Source organism: Canis lupus, chromosome 16, assembly GCF_011100685.1.
Source record: "Canis lupus familiaris isolate Mischka breed German Shepherd chromosome 16, alternate assembly UU_Cfam_GSD_1.0, whole genome shotgun sequence".
Classification (NCBI taxonomy): Eukaryota; Metazoa; Chordata; class Mammalia; order Carnivora; family Canidae; genus Canis; species Canis lupus.
The window spans coordinates 25291236-25310082 of record NC_049237.1 but is presented as its reverse complement, the minus strand read 5'-3'; the positions used below and the strand labels follow the sequence as shown (position 1 = coordinate 25310082).

Below are 18847 nucleotides of genomic sequence, written 5' to 3'. Positions count from 1 at the left end.
CTTATACTTGCAGCCTTCTGTGGCCACCACCCAATGTCACCTTCTTCTGCATGTTCACTGTACCCTCTAGTACCCACTGAGGTACTAGTGGGTACCTTCTTCCTTCTTCTCCGGTCATGTGACGTACGTCTGTCTCCTCATCTACTGCAGCTTGTGGGCAGGGCCAAAGCCTTCACCTCTGTGGCCTTGACACACTCCTGAACACTCAGGAAATGTCACATTTAATGCCTATGTTTAGGTGCTCTTCAAGAAGCAGAACTGATGTGGGCCACTGTGGCATCTGTAACAGTACATCCATCACATCCAGCTGCTAAGATCAGCATCTCTTGGCATTCTCTTGAAGAAAAGAACCTCTGAGAGAGCAAGAGATACATTCTGGGCTCACCTCAAGATGATGGGGGTGGAAGGTACTGGTAAAGTAAAAGAATGGGTGTAACATATACCAGGACCTCCCAAGTGCAGTAAACTCCAGTACACACCTAGCAGTTTCCTGCTGTGTGGTTAGAATGATCCATCTGCTAAATCTAAATCTCCCAGACGTGGCTGACACCCCCAGAAAAGAATGCTCCCCACCCCCAAGCTAATGAGATGGAGCTTTCCTAAGCTTTCCCTTCATTCCCACTCCCAGGCAACATTATAAAAGTCTGCTTTACTTTTGGCATTTGTTCTCTGCACCCTTCCCAGGGCAGCGAAGCATATCTAATTTAAACACAATTTCTTAATGTTTACACTTTTGCACATGAATGACTTTTTGCTACTGGAACTTCTTTAGTGCTTGTATCTGATCAGCGGCCCAAGGCATCCCCTAATTATAACTCTTGGTCTGCCCTGACTGGCTGCAACAGGTGTCACTTCTGACATGGCTTATCTTGGTAGGAAAACCAAAGAAGCAAAGAAGGTGGTGTGGTGTCTGTATTCATAATTCAACAGAAGAAAAAAATGTCTCCCCTTGTTCCCATTTTTCTACTGGATTTTCTTTTTTTTTTAAGATTTATTTATTTATTTATTCATAGAGACAGAGAGAGAGAGAGAGAGAGAGAGAGAGAGAGAGAGAGAGAGAGAGGCAGAGACACAGGCAGAGGAAGAAGCAGGCTCCATGCAGGGAGCCCGACACAGGACTCAATCCCTGGTCTCCAGGATCACGCCCTGGGCTGAAGGCGGCGCCAAACCGCTGAGCCACCCAGGTGCCCTCTACTGGATTTTCCATCTGTACTATTCAGAATTTCAGGAGCAGGGCAGATGAAAGCACTCAGAAAAAATAATATATACCTGCTGATCCTCCATATGCTGAATGTGTTTGTGTGCTTGTCTCTGGACCTGGCCACTATATCCACCTGCAGCATCTAGGAAAGTAGCAGGACAGCCAGGAATGAAACTAAATTTTTTCTTCTCAGCCACACCAGGCTCTGTCCCTGTACTTCAGGTCTCTAGCTCTCCCTAGAATAACTCTAGATTCTTCCTGAGCAAACATATCTCACCCCCTGGCTCCCTGTCCAAGTGTCACCCATGAGAGGACACATAAAATCTCTTGTCCAGGCAGGTACCCTCAGTACAAAGGCATCCGTGAGTCAAAGTCTTGCCTCTGCCCTATACCATCCCCTTGGGTGTGATGACTATGGGTATAAGGACATGAAACACTGAGCATGAGACCAAGGAGCATGTAAATTTGGTTCACACAAGGGAACAGGTTAAAAAGAAATAGCTAATGAGCATGTGTCTGAAAAGTATTAAGCACAATACAGCATATTGGTGCTCGCAGCCCATTAGAAAGAAATGAATGAGCATGTGTCTGAAAAGTATTAACTACAGTAATAGCACATCGGTGCTTGCAGCCCTCCACTGACAGTAAAAATACTAGCTATTACCTATGGGATTTCTGAGTTAAGAAGAACAATGGGGAAACAGGTGCTCTGTGTGTGTTATATGGTGTCTTCACCGGGTGTAGAGGAGGGTATGAGAAGTGGCAGTCAGGGCTTGGGCCCCAGAAGACAGCTAGGCTGGGAGCTAAATATAGATGAGCTCTTCTCTGTCCTGTCTGCTCCCCACTCCCCTCAATGGTGCCAAGCCTGCCCACAGTACTCAAGGGCACCCAACTGGAAAAGGACAGGACCTCCCCCAAGACATTCCTTATAGGATCCCACTGGTCAGGCTGCAGGAAGGCCAAGATGTGAGGGAGAAAGAGAAGAGAAAATGTCACATCCTTCAAGATGGCTACTAAGCCACTAGATCAAGGCTGGTGACCAGCTGTCCTCCCTTTCATACCCCAGAAGAGGAAATGGGTTTGGCTACAGTAGTAGGTAGATTGGGTAAGTAAAGTTAAATTTGAAAATAATATGAGAAGTGGAAACCCATTCCTCAGTGAGGGAAGAGGGGAAGAACTATTATCAGTCTTGGATGGTTTAAGGAAAGTTGTTCCCAGATGTACAAGTATAACCTAAAAGATTATTGTTGTGGGTTGAATTGTGTCTCCTCCTCCAGAAAATTTATATTTGAACTTCTAATGCACAGCTCCTCAGAGCCTGACCTTATTTAGAGACAGGGTCTTCACAGAGGTAATCAAGCTAAAGTGAGGTCATCAGGGTAGGCTCTAATCCAGCACGACTGGTACCTTTATAAAAAAGGGGGAGATTTGGACACAGTGATGAACATGTAGTGGAAAGACAAGTTGAAGAGACACAGGGAAAACGATGGTCATTTACCAGCCAAGGAGAGCAACCTAGAACAGTTCCTTCCCTCAATCCCTGAGGAAGTATCCAGAGGACTTCCAGCCTTTCCACCTGTGAGACACGAAATTTCTGTTGCTTAAGCCACTCAGTCTATGGTACTTTGTTCCCATAATCCTAGCAAACTAAAACAACCATTAGAGACTCTTTCTACAACTATTAAAAATCCCCAGGAATTTATAAAAAGAATCTTTTCATCTTTTATGCCCAGGAAGCCTGGTAGGATTAGTTACTAATAGAGCTGTCCTCTCATTGGACTGGGAGTTTTGGTGACAGGGAGTAATTTAATTGAGTACTCTGCCTGGAAATCATAGAGACTTGGGAAAGTCATTTTGTTTTCTGTTGTTGCTGAAAGCTCTTTAACTCCTTTTTACCTAATTCCTAAAAAACAAAAGAAACAGAATACATGTGTGTTTGAACACATTCAGGGTTTTTACTTATGTCTAAATATAACTGTGTGTGTGTGTGTGTGTGCGCGCGCGCATGCGCCTGTAGAGAAAGAGAGAGAGAGAGAGAGATTTTTCTCCCAAGACTTTCAGTGGGTGGCAGGAAAAAAAATCGGCATCATGCCGGCATTATAGCTGATGTTTGGTACTATTTATAGAGCCGGCCATGGCCATGTCAGATCTTTAAAAGAAGAAAACATCTGGGTGCATTCCAAAGCAGAGAGGAAAAACCTAAGTCACAACATATTATACAGCAGAAGGCTGCAGCTTTACAAAAGTTACAATTACATTTGCTAAACATAATCCTATACCTCAGAGGATCTTCGGGAACCTTATTCTGGTGCTCAGTGTAATGAAAAAAATTACACAATAGTCATCGTATTCTCAAGTTTAAAAAAGCTCCCAGGTGAACGAGTGGTTTCCAGAGGGCAGAGAACACACACTGCCTCAGCGACGGGCCGCCAAGTGGCCAGTGGCCACCAGCAGGCAATGAAGAGAAGCAGCCTCATTGAACTCAAGTCAGCAGCTGCGCTGACGTTCCCAGCAGGGCCAAAGTTAGAGCCAAAAACATCCCTTCACGCCCCTCACTGGAAGGCGGGTGGCACCCCCTCCCTGCCCCAACTCGCAGAGATGTCATAAGGATGAATTAAAGAAAAATATTTAAACTTATATAACATTCGGGACATCTGCACTAAGAGAAAAAAAAAAATCACTATTTCTACAATATTTTGCAGACCTAAAGCGACAGTGTCCTACTTTAAGCAAAACCAATATATTAAAAAAAAAAAATTCCAGATTTTGAAAGATATATATCAGAACTAAATTGTCCAATGCATAGGAGAGAGTAAATTCCATAGAAGTTGAGGTCTCTGCTTTACTCACCAGGGAATACCCAGCACCTAACCCCAGTCTTGACACATTACATATCCTCAAAAGGTATTTGTTGAATAAAAGAATTATTTCTATTAAACAGTCCGTTCCATCAGTACACTTAATGAATTATAAAATTTGCAAACATTCTGTTCAGATGCTCCATCCTTCAACATGCGGGAAGATATAGGTACCATAGGGGAGACGGCCCTCTAACATGGCCCAGACTTGGGGACCACTGTGTCCTGTGAGACGCCTCTGCCCTGGACCCGCTGCCGCTGCCAAGTGTTTTCCTACATTCGTCCCTGGCATCTTCGGCCCCCGTGTTCTAGAAGCATTATGTGGGCAGGGCTGCTGTTTGAAGATCCTTCTTCCTAGTTTCCCAGCGACAACCATAAGGAAAGAGGGCAGCAGGTTCCAGTCTGGCTATGGCTTTGGGAGTGACTAGATATGTGGGTTGTCACCATCTGTGGCTCCCAGGAAGCTAATGGATTTCAGGGCTGAGAGCAAACCAGGGCAGGCTATCCCCTCTGCTTAGTGCTCTCTTCACAACATACCTGCATCTGCTTCCACTTTTCTAAATGTTTGTTTTTAGCTACAAAACACCTGGTGCTTCTGCATTGGGGAAGGGGAAGAGAAGGATCCCTACACAGCCTCTTAGCAAGCTTCCAAGGATCCACAACAGGCCTGATCCCCAGAGAAATACTTCCCGGAGACAGCAAACACCTAATCCACTCAGGCTACTGGATATCTTTCCATCATTTTTTATTACTTTTACTATAAAAAATTAATAAAAGCTCACTGTGAGATATTTAGAGCTGCAGAAGAAAATATAAAAAGGAAAACAGAAATCATCCATAATCTGGTGAGAATTTCTGTTAGCATCTCGGGGTACTGTATTTCATCAGGCAGTTTAGAAGATATTTAACCTACAGCTTAATGGACATGGCACTAACATTCTTCAAATATTTTTATTTTATTTGGCTGCCTACTACTCCACTGTATGGATGTACCATAGTTTCTTTAACTAGTTCCCTGCTGTGGGGGAAAAGTTGATTCCAGTGTTTCAGAAAAGTTAAGAGCACCACAGTGTACACTTTTATAGACACAAGCTTCCTTGCATCTCTGATCGTTTCCTTAGGATAGAATCTTAGAAGTAGATCTAAAGTACAGAACTCCCCAAAATCATGCTTACCAGAAAGGTTGCACCAATTACAGTTCTAATAATAGGACTTTATACCATTCTATCATATCTCCATGACACTGAGCAATGTCATTTTTAACCTTCAGTAATTTTATAGCTGGAAAAATGGCATCTCATTTCCATTTTGATTAGCACTTCTATTATTGTTATTATTGGCACTGTTATCAGTGGTAAGAGCTCAACCGGACTTTACGTCACTGCCACATGGCATCCTGGCAAGGCAGGCCCTCTCCTCCTCCTGCCACAGAGAGAAAAACTGAGGCCCAACTGAATGATCCTTCACAAGGTCAAACAGCTAAATTTTGGAGCCAGGACCAGAGCCTGACTCCAGAACCCCATCTGCCTAACCATTCTACTCTACTGATTAGTCATAGAATCAAACATTTTTCTGTGTCTGTAGCCACTGTATTTCTCTTTCTCTGAACTCTAGTGAATTTATTTTTCTGTGTAGAAAAACAGCCTTCAGCATTTTGGATGTTTTGACACTATAAGCTTGTGCCAAGATTCACACATCACCCCCAACCTCTCCTTCCTCAGCCCAACCCAGCCACCTACCCATCTCCCCACACGTCAAGTGTGACACATCAAGTGTCTCCTCTCTACGTTGCAAAAAAGTTTAAACTGGCTTCACCTAAGCCCTCTAGAGATTACTCAGAATGCCCTGGAATTTAACTAAACCTAGACTGAGAAATATACATTCACAGTCAAAAAAGTGATCCTCAATATCAACCGCATGGAACCAGATGGCATGCAAGGGTTTGAAAACACAGCCCTCACAGGGGCGCATCCTATCAGAGCATCCATTCCTTTCCTTGTAGGAGGCAGAGCAAGAAGTGTTCTCCCTATGCAGAGACAGGAATATCTGCTGACAGAGAGCTCCCATGTCAGAGACACCCGCCTACCCTGCAAACAGCCCCGCTCGGACAGCTGAAAGGGAGCTGGCTAAGGGGGCTCCCCTCCTTGGGAACCACCTAGTTACCTGCTTGCCTGGAATTCATGCTGCAGGAAAGTTCTGCAGGGTCATATACCAGCCTTTCGCCTGCCTCGGAGCTCACTCCGCAACTTGCAGCCATCATTTGCTTGATTCAGCTCAGGTTAGGGAGATGGATAGGATTTTCCCACAAATCACTTGATTAGTGTGAGAAATCTATGCTCCTGCTGTTCTAAGCATTGCAGGGATTTTAGGTTCCCTTTAAATCTCTCTGAATAGTATGGTTCTTGCAGCTTTCAGAGTTTGTTTCCCAAGATTTCTTTTTTGAAGGCATGGCACTATTTGGCAATCCTATATTGTTCCTCCCTGGTACCTTGACCAGCAATATTTCGGAAGAAGCTCCTGAGCTCTGAAATTCAGAAACAGTATTCCAACCTTTTTACTAATCACTCTAAGATGGCTACTGCCACAGAACCACATGGAATCCATGACCTGGCTCCTGCCCACCCTAGCCCATGAGCCTGACCCATCCTGGCCCATCCTTAGAAGAGAAGCCACCCTTCCACTCGCACCGTTGTCACCCTGTATTCCTACAGATTCTTGCACACTTGCTATGTTATAGGCACTACGCTGGATACTTTTTAGCCAGTACTCCACTTAATCCCTACAACAAATCTATGAGATGGGTATCACCAGGTATTTGAGAGCTGGGGAAACAAAGGTTTGGAGCAGCCACATGGACTCTCTGAGCCAGGCCTGTGGAGATAACTTGGGTTTGGATAAACTCCGGGTCCTTACACCTCTGCACTTCCATTTTCTCTGCTTCATCTCAGAAAGACCACCGGAAATAAGATTTGGAGAAAAGTTGGATGTGTCCTCCTGCCTGGTAGCCCCGAAACACAAACTCCTTACTGCCGTTATCGCTCCCACAAACAACCTCGTTCCCTAAGTGAGCACAGGGTTTGGGACCCCTGCCATCCAAGAAGAAGAGCATCCTCTCCAAAGCACAGAGGGGCCTGGTATAGTCACATATCCTATACACACGGGTTTTGTGCAAGGTCACGTCCCTCCTGGGGCCGCATTGATGGTGCATCGCAGACCCAACGCAGTCTCCAAGGTCAGCATCTGCTCAGCTTCTCTGCTGCATCTCTCATCATGCATTGTTCTCTTTCCTAAAGCCACCAAATCAGTGTCCTTCTACCAATCCCACTTGTTCCCTGGCCCATTTTGCTTGCTTTCTCCCTACAGGCCTCTAACTACAACTAAGGAGGTGTTCTACTTCTTCCCAGTCTATATGAACAGGTCCCTCTTCCCAAACTGTAGGGACTTCTCCAGGAGGCGGCCTCTCCATCTTTCCTCCCTTTGTCCTCGGGCATCAGAGAGGAAGACACCAGAGGGTTTGGCCCCCACTTTATGGGTTTCACCCCACATTCAGATCAAGGACCTTGGGTAGGTCCCTTCTCTCTCCAGGACAATATTAGGTAAAAATCAGGGAGAGGAATCTTCCTCCCATTCCCTCCTCTCTCCTGCCTCAGAAAAGATGTAAAAAAAAATAAGTAAGGAGTCTCAAATAAAAAAAAGCTTTAGGAGAAGAAAGAGAAAAATGCAGTGGGCCTTCCCTAACTGGCCCAACCCCAGGCCAGTAGTCTCTCTCACCTAGCACAACTGTCTGATCTCAGAGGAGGGATTATAATTCCAGTGAGCAAGTCCATTTCCTCAAAATACAATCGTACCAAAAAAAAAAAAAAAAAGTAACTATGCATAGTGATGGATTTAACTAGACTTACTGTGGTGATCATGTTGCAGTATATTCATATATCAAATCATTATGTTGTACACCTGAAACTAATACAATGTTATATGTCACTTATACCTCAATTAACAAAAAAAATACAGCCACAAGAGCCACCTGGGTAGGCAGCTCCAGGCCTGCGGGAATCTGAGACTATTTTTTGAGGACTTTGAATCCACACCCTCATCTTGGCCTTATTAATTCAGTCATAATTCTTCAGAATTTACAGGGGCCCTATTACAGTGGGAAGCTCAAGTGGTAGCATCGGCACAAACCTTTTAATTTTGATTTAGAAACTCAGACCCTCTGTCCTTATCTCCCGATCCCCTCCTCCTGTGCTCAGGGGGCATCTGTCTCCACAGCCCTTGCCCAAGGTCCCCTCCCTACATCAGAGCTCTTGATCTTCCTTCCCAGTCATTGAGAAAACGAAGCAACAGGAGAGAGTCCCCACTCTGGCCGCCACCCGTCCCACAACACCCCTACCTACCCACCCAGCCAACTGCCTTGTGACCATGGCTGCCCTTCCCTCCCCTGGCTGTCCACACCGCCAGCCGAGCCACCCCTACCTCATTCTGGATCCGAGCCTCTCCCTCCCTCCCTCCTTCCAGACCAGGGCTGCGACAGTCCTCACCTGCTTCTCCTGCATCACCTTTGTGCTCTTGACTGGACTGTTTCCACGGTACACACACATCCCGGGATTTTCCCCATTTCAAGCACACACACCCCACTCCTCCATAGATTGTTTACACGAGCTATCTCCAACACCTCTCCACCAACCCCTCCAAGGCCCTCACCTCACACACCAGCAGCTCGCTGGCGGCCTTCCTGTTAATGTCTGGTTCTCAATCCACACCTTCGTCACAGGCCAGCACTATGTGATCTGCTGATCACACCCTCCTTGACGATGCTTCACTTAGTTTCTGAGGCAACCTTATCTCAGGGGCCGCTCTTCAGTCTCCTTTGCTGGTTCATCTTCACATCTTAGAACAAAGGCCAGCAAACAAGGCCCACTGGCCAGCTGCCTGATTCTGTAAAGAAAGTTTTACTGAACCCAGCCACACTCGAACATTTACATGTTGTCTCTGGCTGCTTTTGTGAGGAAAGTTTAAAATGTTTACTATCTGGCTTTTCAACAAAAATTCACCAATTCCTCTTCTAGATCTACAAGTCCTGGGGTTGCCAGAATTCAGTCTTTGTACCTCCTCTCTCTACTCACTCTTGAGGTTACCTCATCTGACCCCATACTTTAAATAGTATCAATACACTCACAGCTCCCAAGATTTTTCTCTAGCATAAACGTCTTCTCAACGTCATCTCTGAACTCTAGACTTATAACCCAATTGACTAGCAGGCATTTCATGTAGATGTCTAATATCTCCCCAAACAAAATTCTCACCTCCTGTTTCCTCCAATTTATTCCTTCCCCAGACTTTTCTATCTCATGCCAAAAGCCTTGGAATTCATCTTTGAACCCTCTTTCTCTCAAACCCTACATTCAATCTATCATGAAATCCCACTGGTTCTACCTTTAAAATATATCCAAAATCTGACTGTCCCACACCCCCCACTGTTAACACTAATCCAAGCCACCACCACCCCCAGCCCCCTCCACCAGGATCATTGCCTTCATATGACTCTCCTGCATGCCCTCAGGGTATGCAACATATGGCCTGAGTGACCTGTTTAAATCATACACCCTGTTACCTCTTTACTAAAAACTTACCAAGGATTTGATGAAGCCCCCCTTGGCCTCATGGCTACATCTGACACCACAAATGTCTCCAGCTTCAGGGCCACTCCTGGCCTGGACTGCCCTTACCCCAAACATCCGCATGGTTCACCCTCCACAGCCCTGGGTCTCTGCTCCAGCGTTACTCTCTCACTGAGACCCTGCTGGACACACCCTCTCCACACACTCTCCCCCACTGCCTTGCTCTGCTTTGTTTTTCCCCATTTCACATATTGGCCTTCCTACATATTGATTGATTTGTTTGCCATCTGTCTCCCCTCACTGGAATATCATCTCTGGAAGGATGGGGACTGGGTCAGTTTTGTCCACTACTGCATCCTAAAATCTTAGAACTGTGATGATCAATTATCAATACTTTGAGCAATGAATAAATGAACACATAACATTTCAAAAACTCACATCCCTATTCAGAAAACTGAAGGATGAGGGAGAGAAGCCCATCACTTCCATCATGATGAAATCAAAGAGCAGGGCCACCCTCAAGCTCTCCCAGCCCTATAGCCTATAGCATCCCTCACCAACCTGTCCCAGGGAATGGACAAGTAACCTGGTCCCCAGCGACAAGGGGCCTGCCCACCAGCTACTCCCCATACCTGTCTGCAGAGCCTCCTGCAGGACGTTAGGAGGCAGGATGGAGAATTAGACAAGGGGCTGCTCTGCAGACAGAGGGAGCCCCATTCCTACTCTCCTGTAGCACCCCCTACCTCAGTCAGCAGGCGGGAACCTGGAAAGGGGGAGCCACAGGGCATGGCACAGGGACAGCACCAGGCTGCAATCCGCCACTCACCAGGTGTGTTACCCATACCATAGCCTCAGGTTCCTTGGTAAAATGAGGCTGACAACCAAATGTTTAGAAATTTGAAAATAAAGGTAGTCTCAGACTATTTCTCCTCTTCTTTTTTGTGCCTCATCACACTTAAAAAAAAAAAATCTACAATTTAGAAAGAGGTTATGCCTCTGCTTTTTCAGTGTGCTAGTGAACATCCCTCTTGAGTTCCCTACCTACTCCCCATTCTACTCTCTTTTTCTTTCTTTTCCTTTTGGCTCATAACTTTTCCTTCCTCTCCTCACATTCTGAAGACCCTAAGTTCCAGGCAGGCAGGGGAGGACTGGCATCCCAACACCCCCTCCTGTCTTCTGGGACCCTACAGGGCAACGTCGCTTTCTGCAGGAGCAAAGCCAAGACAGGCAGCAAGAAGGGGGGACTCTGGGGATCCCTGGGTGGCTCAGCGGTTTAGCACTGCCTTCGGCCCAGGGCCTGATCTTAGAGTCCCGGGATCGAGTCCCATGTCAGGCTCCCTGCAGGGAGCCTGCTTCTCCCTCTGCCTGTGTCTCTGCCTCTCTCTCTCTCTGTGTGTGTCTCTCATGAATAAATAAATAAAATCTTAAAAAAAAAAAAAAAGGAGGGACTCCTCAGGAGAACCCCAACCCATTCCCTCACCCCTCCCAGCAGCATGGCCTGAGCTCATTACACAGGAGTGAGAGATTCTGAAATCAAAGCAAAGCCTGGCGTAGGGGACATGCAAGGCACCTCTCCCATCAGTTCCTGACCGACCACAGGACCCCTCTGTGGCCCCCAGTATTGCGTGCTAGCTCTTGGCTCTGGATAGCCACTCACACCAAGAAGATCCTTCCTCTATCCAAATCAGCCTCATCCTTCACAGCTTAGGACCCCATGCCTCCAGAGCCTTCTGTGACCAGATTCTCTCTCACTGGCATCCACTTTTTTCAACACTTCCTGGATTCAGCCTCACAGCAGGACTCAGCTGAATGCACCCGTGTTCCAGACATCACCTCAATGTGTGCTAGTGTCAACTAACTCATCAAGAACCTGCCAGGGCCACACAGGTGCTTGCCCCACCCTGCTGCAGCCAGGACATGTGGCCACCAAGAAGCCCCTGTTGATTACAAGGTAGGGTGGTGTCTGTGGGCAGAAAATCTGGTTTGTTCCATGCTGGCTCTTCTGCCTACTGCCCATACGACCTGAGGCAAGGGGATTTGCCTTTCCGAGTATCACTTTCCTCCTGTGCACAATGGGGATAAAGATGCCTGCCCCATCCACCTCTGAGGCTTGCAAATACAAAACACCATACACATGTGCATTAGTATTAAAATAAACAGAGCAGCAAATCAGCCACGCGGCCCACATCACTCCTCATCCAGGCCGACTTTCCAGCAGGCCTCTCCACTTTTCCCGGTGAAGCCTGTGAAAGCCCAAGGATGTGCCCCTCAGAGCGGCCACCTGCCCCGCTGAAGGAAAGTGCCTCGGAGCCCCCACATAAGCCTGGACACACCACGGAGCCAGCCAGCTGTGACTTGCACAGAAGGCGAGACTCTCAGGCTACCCGGAGTCTATGCAACAAAGGAAAGCACCATGGGAAGCAAAAGCACTCTGGAAAACCAGCCACAAATGAGGCACTATGTCAGGAAGCAAAACCAGGAGGGCACCGCTGGAGACCCTCTGCACCCAAAGTCGCTCCTCTAAATATGACAGCTGTCGGGAGCTGTCGGTGCATTCCCTCAACCTTAATTAATAAGTGAATTAAGCATAAGGCATGGCTTCTGGGAAGGTAGCTCCACACCTTCCTGCTGGAAACCTGCCAGCTGTCCTCACTAGCACCAGAAGCTCTGGGGATCCCTGGGTGGCTCAGTGGTTTAGCCCCTGCCTTCGGCCCAGGGGATGATCCCAGAGTCCCGGGATCTAGTCCCACGTCAGGCTCCCTGCATGGAGCCTGCTTCTCCCTCTGCCTGTGTCTCTGCTTGCTCCCTTTCTCTCTCTCTCTCTCTCTCTCTCTCTCTCTCTCTTTCATGAATAAATAAATAAATAAATAAATAAATAAATAAATAAAATAAAACCTTAAAAAAAAAAAAGCAGCTCTACACAACAGCCCACTTTAGGCTCTGATGCCCACATTCCTTGTCCCCGATCTCTGCCACTCACTAGATCTGTGACCCTGACCCTGACCAAGTCAGAGCCTCTCTGAGCTTCAACCTCTCCACTTAGGGCATCTGCAGGTGTGTGTGAAGCACGTAAATGCACCATCTAAAGGCTAAGTAAGGTCTGAACACCATAAGGGACAAGGCTGGGGATGTGTGTGGAAGGGAGAGGGGGGAGGAGGAGGGAGCAAGGTCATCACTGCCAGTGGTCACCATTCCTGGCACAGATATCCTGCACCTGCAAACTCTCCAGCCAACTTTGAGCAGGGTAGCCCATGCTGCACTTCCTGGGGTGCACCTGGCTGACCTCACCCAATGCACCTAGGCAGCTGCCTCATGAAGTTTAAGGAGCCCCACAGTGCCTGACACGTCGCTACATGTATAGTCCCTGCTCACATTTATGGTTTGAATAACCGACTTAAAGAGCATGTTTTTCTGATGTGTAAACAATACATTCGCTGTAAAATTTTAATAAAAGAATCAGGTGTTTCCTAAAACAAGAGATAACCACCATTATCACTCTGCTTTATCATATTCCGTTCTATTTTTCATGACCGTATGCATTTTTTTTATAAAATTGTATTTCTACTCTATTTACTTTTAAACCTTTATGCACTTAATATATGTTATTAGCAATTTCTCATATTCTTATATATTATCAATGTACTTTTAATAGCTTCCCTGCTTTCCATTTGATGGATGAGCCATATTAGATTTAATTAATCCCCCCATACAATGTTTTGTTATAATGAATAATGCTGAAAGGAATATCCTTGATTAGAACTATTTTGCACAGCTCTGATTATTTCCGTAGGATAAATTCCTAGAAGAGGAATTGCTTGCTGGTTTAGAGGGTATATTTTTGAGACATGTCTCTCGTGTTTGCAAATGATCTTCCCACCAGCTAAGTCTGCAAATGTCCGCATCCCGGCATTCATATCAACACAGGGTGTATCGTTTTCATTTTTGCTCATCTGGTAGGTGGATAATGATATCTTGTTTCTAATGCAATGTTCTAATTATTACAGAGGTTGTGTGCTTGTATACCTTTTTCTGGACATTTGCATGCTTTTTCTCTTTGTTTGAACTATCTATTCACATCCTCTGCCTACTTTTCCATCAGGAGACAGACTGATTTTTTTTAATACTCCATGGGGAAGAGAATTAGTTCATAGCCATCTTTGCTGACCCTGTCCTCGTGTTTAACAATCGCTCCATTAAGGCATTAATGCTAATGTCTAGCTTATATCCTTTTCCTGTGACTGAAACCCATTTGCCCCCATCCTGTCTTCAGTGGGGGGCACTGCTCTCTGTCTCTCATCCACCGGTATGACCTTTCCTTGTCACCTGTCAGCTTCTCCAGAAGATGAAAAACTCCTCCTCATTTTTGCCCAATTGAGGATAACTTAGGAAGTCAAAGCATCACCCTTCGGTGCTGTCTCCTCCCCTTCCATTGCCAGGGTCTTCTTCAGGCCCTCATCACTGCTCACCTGGATGGCAGCAAATTACTTCAGGACCAGCCTCCATATCCCAGGCTGGCCCCCCCAGACCTCAATGCCACCCACCATTCCACCACCACTCGTTTGTCCTAAATGCAAATGGGACTGCCTTTTCCTACCTAAAACCCTTCTGCTCCTCCATTCGGCCAGCTGGTCCTTCCCTACCTGGGTACACTCCCACTCCCTCTCTCTCCTGCACCCCCCAAAAGCATACCTCATGTGCTCAGACGCAGCAACACCCAAGTATTACTCGTAGTGCTCTGACACACTGCACTGCTTCAAGCTTCTGAGGCCTGCCAGGGTGGCTGCCCTCCTTCTTGCCCCTCCCCATCCACCTGGGCGGGGAGAGGGGGTGGATCTTATTTAGTTCTCAGGTCTCTGTCAGGGGCTGCTCTCTCCAAGAGGCCCCCTCTGGCCATACTAAGCAAGAGGAACTGTGTGTGCCCTGCATTCTAGGATGTACGACCACCGTGCCCACCACACCTGACTGTGACCTAGCGCGGTCTGTGCCGCTGAAGTCCCAGGCAGGCGTGTGAAGCCAGCTGAGTGTCCTGCTGCATGGAGAGGAACAGTGGCAGCAGGGTTGACACGAGGCTGCCCCAGGTGAGCTTGCCCATCTGTTTCCTCGAGGTCCTCTCTAGGGACCTGGGCTCTTTCACCTTCCAGGACAGGCTCAGCAGTCCTTTCTGTCCTTTCCTGGGCTGCGCCCCCCCTCAGTTTACCCAAACCCCTCCACCCTCCTAGCCTGTCTCACAATCCAGGCAGCCCGGCCCCCTGTGCCCACGGGGTGCTCTTCCCCTGGGCTCCTCAGATACCCACCCACCTGGCTGCCCCAGGAGCCGACACTCTTCCCTAGACAGGGTCCGGCTGGACAGGGACCCCACCTGTCCCGTTTCCGATGGACTCCCCAGGGCCGCCCTCAGCACTGGGCACAGAGACGGGGTACTGGGCAGCCCCTGCCAACCTCGAGCTAGCCCCGCAGAGGGACTGCCCTGGCGCTTTCCCTTTCACTCAGCGACTTACACACATGCGCTTCATTAGGAATTTATCGGGTGGTGCTCAACTCACCAACTCATCTTGCTCCTTACCTGGCTCAAACCCCTGCAAGGCAAAGCCGGCACAGCCTCTGCCTCATTCTCAAGAGTGTGAGGGAGTTTTCATCCCAGGGCTGCCAGTCAGACAGCAGCACCCCACTGCTCCCCTGGCCCCCCAGGGAGCCAGCCTCCAGGACCCAAGATAGCCCAGCCCCTGGCCGCAGTGTGCACCTTCCTGGGGCCTCCCCGAAGGCTCCCCACCACCCACAGGGCTCCAAGCGCGCCCAGGAGATGCGTCTGCCCGGTAACAGAATCAAGTCTGGCTGAAAGGAATGTGGCATTACAGCCCCACATTGTAGAGGCTTCTCTCAGAAGTGAGAAGCTGAATGAAAATTCCAAATTCTGTTTTGTTTTGCCCAAGTAATGGGTGATTTCAGGGCCTCATCCAGATCCTGTGCTTGCTGCGGACATCTCATTTCATTTATCCAACAAGATGCTAGAACTATATGCCTCAAGTCTCTCAGCTCCTCAAGATTCAGATTAAATAATATTTCTCACATCACACCTCCTGCTGCTCCTCCCACTATACCCCATCCAATCTTTTCTGCTCCAATTTCTGGCAGGCACTCCGCCAGCCCTGGCCCTTGCAGCAGCCCTTCCCAATCACTGAGGCTGAAGAGCCTGCTGTATGAATCAGGGGAGGTGGAGCCCGGTATATGGTGCTAGTACAGGGCACTCAATAAACACTGCTCAAATGCACGTGTCCCTGTCTCCACCATTTGGTTAGAGAAAAATTAGGAGCCCAGAAAAAGTAAATGGTCTATTCAATTTGGAAGCTGGAGAAAAAATGAGCTACAAAGCAAATAACACTGACTCAAAGGATAGAGGACCTTGATTCCGGTCCTGTCTCTGCCATCTGGTCAGTGTGTGAGGACACCAAGGCCCGCTGCCTCTCTGGGCCTCTTTGCCACATCTGGAAATGAGAGATTAGACTTAAAGGGAGGGCCTCACGCAGCAGACAGGCCCCGCCGGTTGAGACAGTATGCGGGGAGGGGGCCATGCAGGATGCCTACACCCCTTCCTGCTGTCCCAGGAACTTTGGCTCCCAGTCACTCTGATAGCCCCAGAACAGGGGTGAGGTTTCTGAGAAGCCACAAAGGGCTGTCCCAGGAAAGGGCCAGGATTCCTGGACCAGACAGCCCCTCCCACAGTCTCCTCTCAGCGCTCCGCCTCCTCCTCCAGCTGAATCTTCTGCTTATCCATTTCCTAAAGATCATCACGGAGGCTCTACAACCTTCCCTTTTTAACAACTCTTGCTGACGGAAAATTCTTCCTCATACCTAATCTAAGTCCATCTGCTGCAATTTCTGTCTATTTTCTCTCGTTCAATCCTACTGGAGATGGAGAACAGCTGGTCGCCATCCTCCATATAACATCCCCTCCTAAACCAAAACCAGTTATTACATCACCCCTCAGCCTATTTTTCTTGTGGCAGAGCATCCACCATCCCTCTGACCTGCCTTTACGGATTCTAGCTCTGAGCATCACTGAGCTCCGTGGCCCGCATTGGAGTAGGCTCCATAAGCTCCGAGTCCTTCTGGAGTTCTATCGTGCCCAGCTGGATCTAGGACTCCAGAGGCAACATCCAGAGAGAAGGGCAGTGCAGAAAGAGATCGATGAGAACATAGTCCAAGCCCCTGGCTTTATATATGAAAACACTAAGGTCAGAACACACGAGTAAGTGCAGTGCCCAAGGTCAAGTCTGAGGGATCGGGCTCCAGGTGCTAGACGCCAGATATTGCCGGCGCATTGTCCTGAGCAGCTGCAGCATGTCCTTGATGCGGCAAGAGCAGGACCAGCCTTCACTGAAAAGCAAAAGCCCACCACTGCCCAGGCACTCCCCTACCCAAACTCCATCTTCTGAATCCTGAATCCCGAGGCAGAAGTCTGCAACTCCACCATGAATGGCTCGGATTTCCATTAGGAACTCAAACACCACAGTCAGTGGCAACACTCTTAACTATTTACACCTTAGTATGAATAAGTAGATTTGATCCTATCTAACTCTTGCTACGGAGATTTAGAGGTGAGAAGAGAACAAAGAACAAAGGAACTGGGAGAATGACAGGCACGTTTCCCTGTTGGCTACTGTGTCTAGGGTCAGTCCTGTGCATGAGGGCTGATGGCAGGCAAGTGTCAAGACAGTGGAGCAGCGAGGGTCCTACCCGATGGAGTCCCTGCGCATCTAACAGGCCTGTGCTCAGAGCCATCTGCCCTGCCTGCCTCCTGAGGGGTCGCCGCACCACCCCAGGTGCTCTGGTGAGGTCTGCGTGGAACAGAACACGGTGAAGTCTTGCTTCACTGCTCCTGCAGGGCAACTCCAGGAGCATCCCAGAATTCTTGACTTCCCCTGGTTAACTGTTGGAGAAGTGAGGTGAGCAGGGTGTCTAAAATTAAATCTCAACCTCTAGGGTGCCCTTAAGTGACAGGAAGGAAGAATCAGAAGGAAAGAAAGAAAGAAAGGCACATATCAGATTTTAAGTAAGATCGTTCCTCATGCAATAGCTCCCGAGTGGGCAGGGAGGAAGGAGGAATGTGGGTGTAAGGAAAAGTAAGTCAAGTGAACTATTTACTAATAATTTAGGGTATGAAATTTCCCTAAGCGAAGAATTAAGGGGAAATAACCTTGTGTGATGAGCACATTTCAGAGCCTACATTTCAAAACAGCCTTCACCCCTGTGGTGAATAAAGAGAAGCATCATACTCGAATCTCTTCACCTTTCAGGGGATATTCCAGACTATTTCAAACCTCCAGACACCCCCCCCCAAATAACTGGGGAGTTCACAAGCAACCACCCAAGAAGAAAGAAAAGGTCTCAATGGCACTTAAAAACACCTGACACGATAAACATGTTTATTTGATCTCCCCAAAACCCCAAAATTAAATTTTAAAATAGAAGGACTCTGATAAAAAAAATTTTTTCAAAAAAAAAAATTTCATGTTTTCAACCCTATTCTCAGAGGACAGTTTTCTTTAATAGCAATATTGGCACAAAATGGTGAGATCAAAGTAGGTTGGCAAAGAGATTGTTAACTGATGTGTTTATGATGCAAAGGAATGACAGGAAAGAGGAACAGAAAAGTAAGGAAGGGACTTCTACTTGCCAGGTAAGTCACCCAGGGCTTGTATGAAGGCAGAAAGGGGCAATGCCTGCTCAGCATAGTAGTTAAAAGAGAGAAAGCCTAGTTGCCTAAACAGGGAGAAGAAAAAATGCAGATCTAAGGATCGTGCTTGTCCAGGGGCCGAGCTAAAGCTACCATGTTTGATGACATGAGGAGTAACAAATTTAATTTTCTGAGCACCAATCAGTCCCTTCCCACATAAACAGGTGCCATGCTTCACAAGGAACCAATCAGCCTAACGCAAGAGACTGAATTCTCCAAAGTGGATCACAACAGTGGGGCTGGATCCTGGATTTCATGCCCCATCCAAGGTGAAGTGGCAATGATGGTGTTTTGCATGTCATCAATTATTCTTCAGCTCCGATTATCCTTTTTTTAGTCTAGAGTTGTTATTTTAACAATCTTTGTTCCAAATGGGGAACTCCAAGGAAAAGGAATGGGGAGGAGAGAGAAGACAAGGCGAGGGCTCCAGTGTGTC

The 18847-nt window shown here is 47.6% G+C and overlaps 1 protein-coding gene across 9 annotated transcripts in view; it reads right to left on the bottom strand.

Moving 5' to 3' along the window:
* ZMAT4 (zinc finger matrin-type 4) overlaps positions 1-18847 on the bottom strand; it is a 337657-nt gene that overhangs the window by 316619 nt on the left and 2191 nt on the right. Inside the window, exons 1-2 of one of the 9 annotated variants that reach the window (XM_038559977.1) lie at positions 15241-15515; positions 8761-8994 (exon numbers count right to left, since the gene is read on the bottom strand). The exons of 3 other annotated variants lie outside the window; for them this stretch is intronic. Coding sequence is in view for 4 of the 6 variants with exons in the window: in XM_038559972.1 (XP_038415900.1) it covers positions 96-118 (23 nt within the window). In the remaining 2 variants the exon portion in view is untranslated. Of the gene's footprint in view, positions 1-95; positions 315-8760; positions 8995-14366; positions 14467-15240; positions 15516-18847 lie in introns of those variants that run through there. 5 more of the 9 variants (XM_038559975.1, XM_038559973.1, XM_038559972.1 and 2 more) reach the window with 5 other exon arrangements.